A 13,887-nucleotide genomic window follows, 5' to 3' on the forward strand; every position below is an offset into this window, starting at 1 on the left:
TTTGCTTCACGTGTTCAAAAGTAATAAAAATTCGAAAAAATTCTCTTTTGAAAAAGCATCATTTTTGGGAAAAAGTTGTGGATCATTTTTTTTCTCTTTTTGTACAAGAAAAGAGTGTGTTTTCTTGTGATGAGACACAGTCAGTTTAAAGTTTCAATTGATTTAATAAAGATTTTTTGAGTTTAACAATTCTTTTTTATTTTATATTTAGATAATCAAAACATTCGAAAGGCCCTCGGAATCTTTAGGTGTTAAAAATAGTATCTAATAAAGCTTTTATCAGTGTTTTGTATGCTTGAATTTGATCCCCTGTTTTTTCTCGAAAATCAAGCTTTTTCAAAAGAGAATATAATAGCTCAAAATTAAAGTGAACCTTTCTTTTTTCTTACGGTGAAAAGTTTGGATTTATAATATTTCTAGTTTTCTCACAATCTTGATTTAAACTCATTCACTTTCAAACACACAAAAGAAAGTAAAAGTTATATAAAAAAAATAAAACATATTATAATGAATCTAAAGTTTAATTTAATTTTTAATATTGGATAGTGTATAATCATAAATGGAATAATAAATAAAATTATATAGAATAAATCAAACATAGGATTTGCTCAAAAATCCTGGCAAGGGTGGTATCTCGGATGCACCGATGAATAATTATAATAGCAGACACAGGCTATCCAGGGATCCTTCTTGAATTTGTTGACTTTCGGGCCTTGGATTAATCTTCTCATGAGTGAAGGTAATAAAATCAGTAGTTGGGTCTGCTTGTTCTACAAAGAGTTCTAAAAGAAATTTATCTGGGGGAACTTCTCTTCCATTAAATAGTAACTTGTCAGTCTCCCAAGACAAGCGTGCTCTAGGATACACATCTCTGAACAAATTCATGCTATTATATTTATCATCATCACAAATGACTTTACTTCTTCCATTTTGGAAATTGATTTTGATCTTTTTGCAGCAAGCAACTTGGTGTGATTTACAGTATTCATCTATAACTTTGAGATCTTTTTCATCCAAAAAAATACAATTGGTTTTGAATGTCAAGATAATGTTAACATTCTCAATTGTAGAGTTTGCTTCTTTGTCAAAGAATAAATCAGGAAGCTTATACAACCAATAAAACAGTTTCTGGCATCGTAAGACTTTGTTGTCATGAAACAATTCAAAGGAAAATCCAGGAAAAATTTCGTGAAGCCTCTCAGATAATTTGCCTAAGCTAGGCACATCATTAAGAGAATACTTTTGAACAACAGTGGAATGATCATGAAGCAAAACTGTGACAGTCTTCATTACACCGAATCCTTTCCCTATGCATACTTTGTTGTATTCTTCATTTGGTGACTCTGCAACACTGACAAGTACTTGAAGTTGTTTTTCAACAATCATCTCCCCATCTTCATAATCACCCCTATCAATCCAATATATGTAATGATCTAGTATAAACGAATTACATTTAACCTCCTTACCTCTAACGTAACATCTGAAATCAGCAGACTCAGGCAACTCAGCCTCTTTGATCATGATACTCAAAGCATCTGCAAAGGTAATAGAATGTTTGTCAAAATTGTACTCTACAATCTTATTTTTGTTATTAAACAAAGCAACTGGATGGAACATGAAAATGTTATGATCTTCGCAAATTTGGATTATCTTTTCATCCTTTGTGGGTAGCACAAACAAACGAAGATCTATATTTGCAGGATCATAACCTTCCCATTCACGATGAATATAAAATTCACTGACCAAGCAAATATCTTTCAAAAAGTTGCTATCTGCTTCAAAACAATAGGCTTGTAGGTGCACTGGTATACCAATCTCTTCCATGATACGTTCCTTGACAGCAACAGTATCAATGATAACCTTTTCATTTAGGTGCAACTCAAAGACTCTATCCTCATTAATGTATGAGCGTATAACAATATTTCGTATTTCTCCCATGCAATTGCCTCCCATAAATTTTTCCAATTGAATCAAATAATAATCACTTTGGAATTCATCTCTTTGAAAGAACAAATCCACTAGGAATTGATCATCTGAAAGAGGAAGTATGGGCAGCGCAAGATCAAGATAATTAGACGGATAAAACAAACTTGCTTTACTTGAGAAACCATTTTCATCTAAGCTCCTTCTTGCATCTGTTATTTTAGAATCCAGTTTGATGGGAAAATTGAAGTGAAAAGAACCTAAGACCATCCACATCTCAATAATTTCATCATTCATCTCAAGATCTTGACATATTTTGATGATTTTTGAGTCTTCTGTGCCAGCACAAAATAATTTCAAAACAATCTTCTCTTTTTTGAAGAAAAGTTCATGAAAATTGTTGGATGTCACAAATATAGATGTCTCTTCTAAAGCAAAGTGTTGGAGATGTCCTGGCAGCTGAATTGTTTCTTCAATTCTAAGCTTCAATTCATCCAATGATTTCACATCATCATTTGAAATTGTCAAAGGTTCCAGATTTTTTGAGTACTTAATTGTAATATTCATTTTTTCTGAAAATAAAATGAGCATATCGTTCATTATTAATAATAGAGAGTGCATCAGTCTTTTAAAGAAGAGTTTTTCATGCATATAAAGGAACTCAATCCTGCAAATACAGTAGAATGTCCAGTTTCCTGCTTTTGTAATCTCAGAAACTAGTGTCCTCCCCCTGGATTGAGGGGGGACAACTTTTTCTGGGTAAAAACCCTTTTTCTTGCTTTCAGATATGAAGATTAGTAATAAAAAGTATCAAAACGAGCAATTTATAAGTAAAAAGCCAAAATTGAAGGCATTTTGAGCCCATTGCTATTCTTTATAGGCATATTTTGGCACTAAGATTTTTGGTCGAAAGTTGATCGAAAATTTTGTCAGTGTGAGAAAAACTGAAGGGGGGATAGAATGTTTTCAATTTAGGTATGGGGAGAACAGACCCTGAAGGACACTATGACACAATTTTCCTAGTGAAGAAAAAAAATTATCTTAAAAAAAAGACTTTTATAATTTATAAGTTATATTTCAAAAAGAAGCTTCTTTTATTTTGTCTGCATTTGAAAACCATCCATTTTCAACACATCATTCTGTGTGTTTTTGTTCATTGAATCAATATTGGAAGAGAAAACACCAAAGCTGTCAGTGCTGGTTGGTGACTTAAAAACATATTTTAGTCAGTGTAAGATCAACAAAATGAAGCAACTATGCAATTTTCAAAATGTAATTCTGAATATTTCTTCTTGATTCATCTTTGGATAAGCCTTCTCTGGTGCACTTTAGTGGGCACCTTTCTTTTTTATAACATAACAACCATTTAGATAAAACAAGAGTAGACGAAAGGAACGGATTCATTGCTTCAATTGTCACTATCATGTTCACTATCACTCTCGCTCTTATCATCTTCTTCTTCGCATATTGTCTCTACCACACCAGATTGTTTCGTTTCATTTAATTCAACTTTAAAAATAGCAGTATCTAATCCAAGGTCAATTGGTATTGTATTCACTTGAAGTTCTTGTTTATAGTTTTGATTACTGATACCATCTGAAAGCTCATGATCTGCGACATCATTAGGTGATTCCTGTGAAGAAGTGTTTTCTTCTTCATCTCCATCAACATTGTTTGATGCACTACTTATTAATTTTAATAAAGTCAATTCTTCTACTTTCAGTCTATTAATATGATCTTGAACATTCTTTTCTAAATTTTTCAAAAATTTCTCCTCTTCTACCAAGTATTGTTTGTACACAGATTGTTCCCTTTGGTACATCTTTTCAAAAAAAAAAAGAGTATAGTAAGGGTTTGTTGGCTAACTGATGATGGCTAAGTCCATTAAAATATGTTTCCTAGAGACAAAATAATCCATCCTGCTTGTTCTGGTTGGAGGCAATTAACATGACTTGGCACCAGGTTTTAGGTGCCCCCTAAGAATTCAGGTGACCCCTAAGATTTAAGTAACCCCTGGTTGCCAAATATTTTAGGTGATCCAAGCCAATCAGTGCAGCTGGAACTTCGATATTCCTTGGTTAGAAAAAACTACAGTATACCTAGTTTTCTTTTCCATCAGCATCAACCCAGGCGTCCGCGCTCGATAGGATCGATCATCGGAACGGCTCGATGACGGATCGATATGTGATCGATGGATTACTTATCGATCCGGATAGGAGCTCGATAGAGGATCGATACTCAAGATTTTTTTAAGCTTATGATTAGTTATCGATCTATCATCGATCTATCATCGATCTATCATCGATCTTTTATCGATCTTATCGACCCTATCGACTCTTTCTAAAAATCGAGCTCTAATATTAATCGATCTTTCTCGCTATCGATTACCTATCGACACCTATCGACACCTATCGATTACCTATCGACACCTATCGACACCTATCGATTACCTATCGACACTTCTATCGATCCAATCAAAATATCGACCGTTTTTTTATATTGATTAATCGATCCATATCAATCTAATAGCGTCAAACCGGATTTACTTATCGGTACTTATCTGGCACCCGATGTAGAAATTTTCTTTCGACTCGCTAAGAAAGCTCTGGGAAAAGGTCGGGGAAACTTTCAACATTAGAGCCTGAAAAATTAAATAAGCTGCGAGCGTAGCGGCGTAGTTGTATTTTAATGACCATCCCGGTCTTTCATTTGAGGGCTATTATGCATGTTAGCCTCCACTGATCTGATGCAAGTTACCCAATGCAATCTCACGGTTATATGTACTTTATAACATAGCGAGACATTGTCCTGATATGAAATATGTGTCTGATATGAAACGGAAACATTTATGTAAAAATAAAACCTTCAAGCTTTGGATATCCAAATATGGGGAATATACCGACAGCCAGACGACTCATCAAACGGAAATCCATCTAAGAATGAACAATTCAAACCAGTTATAGAGTTAATTAAATCAGAACTAGACAAAACTGAAGGAAAAACACCAGACATCTTCATAGCAGGTGATTTTAACCTGCCACACGCAAATTGGGACAGCAAGTGCTCAAACCCTGGGGCATCTACAGAGGAACAAAGAATGACTAGTGAAATATTCACTCTTATGAATGACCATAATCTGATTCAACACATTAGAGGAGCCACACACAAAGCAGGAAATACACTGGATTTAATGCTCACAAATAACCCTCTACTAATACACAGCTATGAATCAGCCCCATCACCAGATTACATATCCCATCACTCAATGATCAATGTTAAAATTCACTTTGATTTACACTCAAGTTTCCAAAAGGAGGATCCCTTTGTTGTGCGTAATGTATTTGATGAGTACAATTTTCATTCAAAAACAATAAACTGGGTATCAATCAAGGAAAAAATGAAGGATAAATTGTGGACAGACCTTCATGATCAACCGACAGCTGACCAATTGTCAACAATCACAGACTGGATCATAGACATAATTAAGGAATATGTACCAAAACAAAAACCAAACACTAAAAAATTTCAGAAGATACCACGCGAGCGAAATATTTTATTCAGAAAAAGAAAAAACATTTTTAGAAAATTTCCAAACCCAATGAAAAATGCAAAATCCAAACAAAAATTAATAGACATTGAAACTAAACTAAAGCTATCCTACGAATCAGAGAAGAAAAGCCAGGAAAGGAAGGCAACAGAATCAATAAAAAACAATCCTAAATTTTTTTATGCATATGCAAAAAAGCATAGTAAATCAAAATCCAAAGTTGGACCACTGCGTGACAAAAATAATTCTTTGATATATGATGCTGACCGTATTGCTAATATACTCCAAGACCAATACACATCGGTTTTCAGTGTACCATCGGAAAATGACGTCACTCATCCAACAATATGTCCAAACGTGCTAAAAGACATAGACTTTGACGAAAAAGACTTCATTGAAGCAATCTCAACATTGTCACCAAACTCTGCTCCAGGTCCTGATGGATTTCCTGCGATTTTGCTGAAAAATTGCAAAGAAGAACTTGCTAAGCCACTCGCAATATTCTGGAGGAACTGTCTGAACCATGGAGTAACAGAGGAGATTCACAAAAGAAATCATATCAAAGGGTGGAGATCAAGGAGAGCCATCTAACTACAGGCCAGTATCACTTACGTCCCATCTCACCAAGGTGTTTGAAAAAATAGTTCGAAAGAAGATAGTCGAATTTATCAACAACAATGACTTGTTCAACCCAACACAGCATGGTTTCCGGGAAGGGCGATCATGCCTTAGTCAATTACTCAGCCACTATGACAGTATCCTATCAAAACTAGAAGAAGGATTGGATGTAGATGTTGTATATCTCGATTTTTCAAAAGCATTTGATAAAGTCGACCACAGGATACTGCTATCAAAACTGAAATCTATTGGAATAACAGACAAACTACTTAAATGGATTAAGTCATTTCTTCAAGACAGAAACCAAGTAGTATTTGTAGACGGTCACAAGTCGTACCAGGCAAAAATTCAATCAGGAGTACCTCAAGGATCGGTTCTTGGGCCATTATTCATCATCATCATGATATCAGACATTGATGAAGGGACAACCAAAGCAGAACTTGCAAGTTTTGCTGATGACACACGAGTAAAGAAAGGAATCCAAAACATCATTGACCAGTTTCACCTACAAAACGACCTTAACAATGTTTATCAATGGTCGACCATAAACAAAATGATGTTAAATGGAAAAAAGTTCGAGCATCTCCATTATGGAAACGGACCAGCCACCAGTTATTTCACACTGAGGTGAAGGAAAGATAATCCAAACCAAATCTTCAACAAGGGATCTTGGTGTTACCATGTCAGACGATGCGAAATTCAACCAACATATTCTAACCATTGTAGAAAAAGTACAGATACTCATTAGTTGGATTCTGAGAACATTCAGCTCAAGAGAACATGATGTCATGCTCACTCTTTGGAAGTCTTTAGTCATACCACACATCGACAACTGTTCTCAACTATGGTCACCCAATGAAGTTAATCTGATCCAGCAGATCGAAGATCTCCAAAAATCATTCACAAGGAGGATTAAAAACCTACACAACCAAAACTATTGGGAAAGACTACAAACATTAAAACTGTTTTCACTGCAGAGAAGGCGTGAAAGATATATTATCATATACACTTGGTGTATTATTGAGAAGCTTGTCCCAAATACTTACTTCAGTATACTTCAGTTTGATTTGATGATATTCATCTGTCCAGCTCGTTGAGCCCAACACGTATAATTTGATCAACAAGAGCATTTGATTCAGCCAATCTTGTTTGTCGCGACGTAGTGTGAGGTTCGTCGGGTATAGAGCACAGATATTTATCGAGTCGTTTCTTGAATGAGTCTTTTGAACAGCCAGTGATATTTCGTATGTCAGAAGGAATACTGTTGAAGAGTTTTGGACCCTGTACAGCTAAGCTCTCACAAATAAATTTGCGAAAGCTACTTCGTTCGATTGTTCGTAGTTGGCATTTTCGACCATGACGGCTTGTAGTTGAAGACGAGACACCACCTTTTACAGTGCCATCTCCTTCAGTGTGGCTGAAATTTGGTACTATACCCTCTAGTATCGACCAAATATAAATAATTCTGTATCTCTCCCTCCTCCTTTGTAGAGAATACATTTTCATCATTTTCAATTGTTCCCAATAATCGAAAGCACTAAGGCCTTTGATTTTATTGAAGAAGTTCTTTTGTACGGATTCAATCTGTTCAATTTGGTGGATGCTGTTTGGTGACCAAAGCTGAGAACAGTAGTCGAGGTGAGGGAGAACTAAGGATTTCCATAACGTTATCATAACATCACTGCTTCTGTTGTTGAATGTTCTCAAAATCCAACTAGAAATGTCCTTAGCTTTTGCTATCATTTTATTGATGTGATCAGTGAATGAGCAGTCACTACTCATCCACACTCCAAGATCTTTGACAGAGTTTTTGTTTTCAATTACAGTTTTGTTGTTAGTGAAATAGGTTGATAAACTTTTTGATTCAGTATCTTTACCGTATTTCAAATGTTCGAATTTACAACTATTTAGTTTCATGTTATTGTTCTCAGTCCAATCATAAACTATGTTGAGATCATGTTGCAACTTGAACGTGTCAATTATTCCTTGGATTTCTTTAAGCATTCTAGTATCGTCAGCAAAGCTTGCAAGGATTGAATACCTGATATTATCATCAATATCAGAAATCATCAGAAGAAACAAAATTGGCCCAAGTACTGTTCCTTGAGGTACTCCTGATATGACAGGGGCACTTTCGGATTTGAAGCCATTTACAACAACAGATTGTTTTCTGCCTTTCAAAAACGATTCAATCCATCGCAATAGCTTTCCTTTGATCCCGAGCTGAGACAATTTGTGTAACAAAATTGCATGATCAACTTTGTCGAATGCCTTACTGAAGTCCAAATAAATTGTGTCGACATTAATACCTCTCTCAAGGTATGATAGTATTGTATCATAATGTTCAAGGAGTTGACTCAAACAAGATCTACCTTGTCGAAAGCCATGTTGGGAGTCATTAAAAATGTTATTCTCTTCTAGATAATTAACAATGTTTTTTCGCACAATCTTTTCAAAGGTTTTCATTATGTGCGAGGTTAGTGACACTGGCCGATAATTTTGGGCTTCACCTTGGTCCCCACCTTTGTAAATAGGAATGATATGACTGTCTTTGAAGAGATGTGGTGTTTCCCCGTTATCAAAACACTCTCTCCAGATTGAACAAAAAGGAGTTGCTAGTTCTTGACTACAATTTTTGAGAAAGATAGCAGAAAAACCATCAGGTCCTGGTGCTGCATTTTTGGATATTGTTCCAATCTCCTCAACAAAGTCCTCTTTCGTAAAATCAATATCAGTCAAAACAAAATCACTGTCTTTATCATTATATTTTGCGTTTTCGAGTGGTGTACTGAAGACTGATTGGTACTGTTTTTGAAGAATGTCTGCCATTTTTTTACTGTCAGACACATAATTGTTTGTTGTTTTATCTATTAAAGGACCAATTCTAGCTTTGGTCTTACTATGTCTTTTAGCATAAGAAAAGAAATATTTTGGATTTAGTTTGATCGCCTCACAAGCTTTCTTTTCTGCAGTTGTAGTACTCTTCCTGTATGAGGTTTGTAATTGTTTTTCAATATCAACAAGTTGGGTTTTGATTTTTTTAATCTGAAAACAGTTTCTTGCCGAGATGAATCTTTTTTCTAGCTTAGAACGCCTCCTCATTAGAATCCTCCTTTCTCTCGGAATTATTTAAAAATTTTATTTTTGTTCGTTTTGTAAGGTTTCCTAATTGGAACAAATTTTTCTACGATTTTTTCGCATATTTTTAACAGTTTTTCAAATTTTTCTACAGATTTTAATTCATAAAATTCATTGTCCCAGTCAATTTGAGACAGTTCATTTTTTACAGATTCCCAGGCAATTTCTTCGTGATAGAAATTGAATTTTTCAAATGAGTTACTTGGAATTCTGTTGTTTGTTTCAGTTACTGCTTCTATAGTTTTATGAATGTTAATATTTACAGATGAATGGTGCGTTATGTTTGGGTTCGTTGGGATGCATGAGTAGCTATGTACTAATTCACGGTTGTTTGTCCATACTAAGTCAAGTATATTGCCATCTTTGTGTGTTTCCTTAAGGATACACTGTTGTAACGTAAATTCATTTGCAAGTTCACTTAACAGATATAAACATTGCTTCTCATCACTAGAAGCTCCTTTTGTAGAACTCCCACAAGGCCAGGATGCATGTGGAAGGTTAAAATCTCCTAGCAAGAATATGTCTGGTAAGGTATTTTCCGCAAAAGTATTGAAAGTATCTCTCATCTTTTTTAATATTTCAGAAAATTCTTTCGAGGTTGATGGATGACCGTGAGATGAGTCATCTGGTTGTCGATAAATAACAGATATCAATATGTTTAATTTCTTGGAGTGAACAATTAGCAGTTCATTCACACCGTTTGAATACTGCAACACTGGTTTAAAGGTTGAACTGATGTCGTTTCTAATGTAAAGTGCTACTCCTCCACTGTGGCGACCATATTTCTTTTTGGTTCGTGATCTATCAGCTCTAATTATGAAGTAGTCGTTAATTTCAACTTCTGCATCCTTGTGATCAGCAAGCCACGTCTCAGTTAGAGCGATGAAAAGTGAATTTTTCTCATGTAAAATATCACTTACAAATGGAACAGACGATTGGACAGTTAATGGTTTTAGTCCTGGAATGTTGAGTAGCGTGAATGATTCTAAGCTTGCATCATATGCTGGTTGTGCATGTGGTGTTGAAAGATTGGTTGAGTTGACCATTGGTTGAAATTTGGGACTTGATTCATAAGCCTTGGTGGTGGTCGAGGTTGATTTTTGTTCATCTCTGCAAACTTTTTGTCCATTGTCTGTAAAATCTCGTTTTTCAGATTTTGGATGAGTATTAGAAAATCCCTCTCCTTATCACTGGCATCAGGAATTTTGCCAGGGTCTCTCAAATTTGTATCTTTCCTGTATTTTAACGAATTCTCAGTTAGTGTTCCCTTGACATGTACAAATTTGCACGATTTGTCAAGACATTTATTGTATTTGATAGAGTTGGAACACATGGGTGGAAAAATTTACAGTTTTTTCCTTCATTACATCCCCTTGGTTTTTTATTTCCATGTCTCAAAAGTTTTTTACAAGCTTGGGGGTGCTTGTACTGACATTTTTTTACCTTTTATACCAAACTGACAGTTCCCTCTCAAATAATATTTGCACATTATATCCTTCTTCTCCTTTGGATGCTCAGTACCAATATTTAAATGTTGTTCGGCTTCTCTGGTATTCTGGGACAATCATGTTCTATGCCAATCCCAGACAAGGAAGAAAATGTCACATACCACTAGTGAAAAGGGGGCCCTGGCAAAAAGTCATATACTCAAGTTTTAAAGTCCAAGGACCAAGGCTTTTCAACTCGCTGCCAAAACGTCTAAGGGATCTCACTGGGTGCAAGAAATTGAAATTCAAAACTGAGCTGGATAAATATCTTTTTACAGTTCCCGACGAGCCACTCGTGACCAGTCAGGACCTCTTTGGTCTTTTTTAACATTAGTTCGTATAGAATAAAAACATACCTGATCAACACAACCAAACCTTCTGTCTTGCGTTCACTCTTTCCTTCACAACAACTTTCGTTTTTGCTTTTGTAGGTTTTAAAATCCACAAGTAATGAACCTCTTATAGCTTTATCTGAATAAATCTGGTTGAAAACCTTCTATCAGGTTTCATTTCGTACGTTTTTTATCCATGTGGTGAACCAGTTTCCCCGATTTCCCGATAATTAAAAATTGGAACTTTCCCGTGGGCGCGATTGGGCGTACCGCCATTGCGAAATATTTTTCGTGAAAATTTACCGTATTCTAACGCTAATATAATCTAGATAGGAAACAAATATTAAATCTGATCTTTTTTTGCTCATATTTCTAAATTTCAAGATAAAAAGAACTATCTACGAATTATTTTCTTTAACAGGCGTTGAATCGACATTGACATATTTAATGATGTCATAATCAATGCCGTGCGTATTTTGTCAGCGCCGTGCATATTTTGTCAACATCCTTTTCATTGGATAAATACCACTAAAATATACAAGATAAGTCAGTCAGGCACATCCTGGCAAATGAACAGGGTGAGCATTTGCATGGGGTATTCGTCACCCAGTGTAAATGAGATAGGACGTCTCAGGCTAAAAGCGTGAAAATGAATAAAAATGAACTTCAAACTGAAAAAGGGGAAAAAGGATGAAAACTGGGAACTTTATTTTTTTATTAAAAGTTTCTTCAATCTTCGAAGACAAAATTGACCCATGGAAATAAAATTTCATCTATGCAGTTCTTTGAAATGAAGCAAAATATTTCCAACCCGGTTCAATTAAACTGGGTATTCGGCGCTATTACGTCACTTTCGTTTTCAACCCCGTTCATTTGCCAATGGTCGCAAGTGAAAAATACCCCGTTCATTTGCCAGGATGTGCCTGACTGTAAGTAAACATAAATTTATCGCCCGCGAGCACGGCTTAGCTAAGCGCACCTCTCTTTTTCATTATCTAAGAATTGAAGCGGGCAAAGATTACCGCGCGGCTGATAGCGGACGAAGGTTTTTTTGAAGATATTTTCAGTTATAATCCAAGGTGTAGAACAAACTAAACATAGAAAGGGAGTATTTTTTAGTGCTTTATACGATGATCGCTATTTTTTTTAAATTTAATGTTTAGATTTTTCTACCCAGCCCCGTTGCTATGTACGCGCGCCCTGTTGCTAAGATCTTTGCTTGAAATCGAAAGCGAAACCAAGATTATTTAGCGCACACTGCCGTTTGCGTAATATCGATAAAGTGAAATGAGGTCCTGACTGCTCGTGACTGGCTACACTATGATGAGACGAGCTGAAACAAACAGCATCATCAATATGAAAATTTACATCGGTCCTCACAGCAGGATGGATGCGTAAAGATATTACGAAACAAGCTCAAGGTAACTCAAAATAAGGTAAGCCATTTAGGAGGCCCCCCCAGTCACCTCTCAAATCACGCAATCACGCAAAAAAAAATTCCAAATCACGTTATCACGCAAAATTTTTCTTTAAATCACGATCACGCCAACCTTTTTTTTTATATGGCTAGATATAACGGGAGTATAACTAACACCAAACTTGTTACTTCGGTTACTATCAAAAGAGTATCAAAACAAAGGCAATGTAAACTCGATGGTAACCTTGTAATAATTTTTGTTTATTTTACAGTGCTCCATGCAAACCACGTGCGATGGTTAAAGTTAAACTTTGTTCGAAATACATAAATGCAAAATGAAAAAGTACAATTTGTAAACCTAAGCAATATATTTTTATTAAATGTAATACTTCTGCCGTATCGAAAGATCGTCCAAGTAAAAAGGTTGCATCACTTGAAATCGAATCAATATGATTTGAATCGCCATTCACAATTGTTTCATTGTCATCATTATCACTTTCGGATTCATATTCTGGGATTTCATCTCGGTCATCTGCTTGTACTTGTTCGTTTGTATCATCTCTTGTATTTTTAGTAGTTCTTTTAACTGTTTCAGAATTGGGAGTGAGTTCTTCGTAATATGCATTCTCGGGTAGAGTGCCTGCTCGAGCCATCGTTGTTTCTTGCCGTCCACTCCGTTATTTTACGACTGCACCATTAATTGATGCCCACTCTCTCATTTCTTGCTTTTGATCTTGAGATATTTTGTTTTGGTATTATTTCCTCGTTTTGGGAAATGTTATATCTTCCAATTTCTTCACTGCTGTTTCAGAAACAGGATACCATCTTTCCCTGCTTGTAAAATAGTGAGTGCTCCAGTTTGAAATAGCCTTGATAGATTCTTTGATAGACGAAGAAAATGATTGTGCATATTGTACCATGGTTTGTGTTCCTTGTTTCTTGTTCAGCCAATGTCATGCAACTTAATAGATTGGTTCTTTGATACTGGTATGTTTCAACATTCTCCTTCAATTTCTTCAATCCCCACAGCAAGATCTTAATAGACTCTGTTGTTGCTGCTGAAATACTTCCTTCTGGACCATTAAGGCTTTTTTGATGGTTGACTACAGACCGAATAGATTCGATGTTTGTAGAAATCATTTCATCACAGCTCGTAACCAATGATATTGCCTGTTCTAGTGACTTTAAGGAGTAAGTTTGATGCTTCTCATGAACGGAAAATGCATCGGCAATTTTTCCCAAGCCCCTTAGCCCCTTAGAAACTGTGCAGTTTGTTTTAAGGTTATCAACATTTTGATTGACCCAACACGCTTGTCAACACAGTAAATGACGTGATCAAATTCGACAGCAATCCCAGTGCATTCGTAAAACCTGCAAAAACCTTTTTTTCCAGCAAAGATTTCAAGACCACTTTTGTTCCAATAA

At 35.6% G+C, this 13,887-nt stretch overlaps 3 protein-coding genes across 3 annotated transcripts in view; 1 reads left to right on the forward strand and 2 right to left on the reverse strand.

The window, feature by feature from the left end:
- The window catches only part of LOC136816477 (ubiquitin carboxyl-terminal hydrolase 9X-like), a 259,670-nt gene that overhangs the window by 187,189 nt on the left and 58,594 nt on the right, over positions 1-13,887 (forward strand). The gene's annotated exons all lie outside the window — the stretch shown is intronic.
- LOC136812470 (snRNA-activating protein complex subunit 5-like) lies at positions 3,332-3,745 on the reverse strand. Its single transcript, XM_067069001.1, has one exon. The coding sequence runs from the start codon at positions 3,743-3,745 to the stop codon at positions 3,332-3,334; it is 414 nt and encodes a 137-aa protein (XP_066925102.1).
- Positions 7,166-13,115, reverse strand: LOC136812547 (uncharacterized). Its single transcript, XM_067069106.1, has 3 exons — positions 12,896-13,115; positions 9,490-10,358; positions 7,166-9,133 (listed from the first exon to the last, which is right to left on the reverse strand). Exons 1-3 carry the CDS (start codon positions 13,113-13,115, stop codon positions 7,166-7,168), a joined length of 3,057 nt encoding a protein of 1,018 aa, XP_066925207.1.

This window comes from Clytia hemisphaerica, unplaced genomic scaffold (assembly GCF_902728285.1).
Source record: "Clytia hemisphaerica strain Z4C2 unplaced genomic scaffold, Clytia hemisphaerica genome assembly, whole genome shotgun sequence".
In the NCBI taxonomy this organism is placed as follows: Eukaryota; Metazoa; Cnidaria; class Hydrozoa; order Leptothecata; family Clytiidae; genus Clytia; species Clytia hemisphaerica.

Coding starts and splice junctions, on each gene's coding strand:
- LOC136812470 (XM_067069001.1), bottom strand. CDS start 3,745: ATGTACCAAAGGGAACAATCTGTGTACAAACAATACTTGGTAGAAGAG.
- LOC136812547 (XM_067069106.1), bottom strand. CDS start 13,115: ATGGCTCGAGCAGGCACTCTACCCGAGAATGCATATTACGAAGAACTC. Junction 10,359..12,895: donor TCATATTGATTCGATTTCAA/GTGATGCAACCT, acceptor GAGATTTTACAG/ACAATGGACAAAAAGTTTGC. Junction 9,134..9,489: donor ACATAACGCACCATTCATCT/GTAAATATTAAC, acceptor AACTGTTTTCAG/ATTAAAAAAATCAAAACCCA.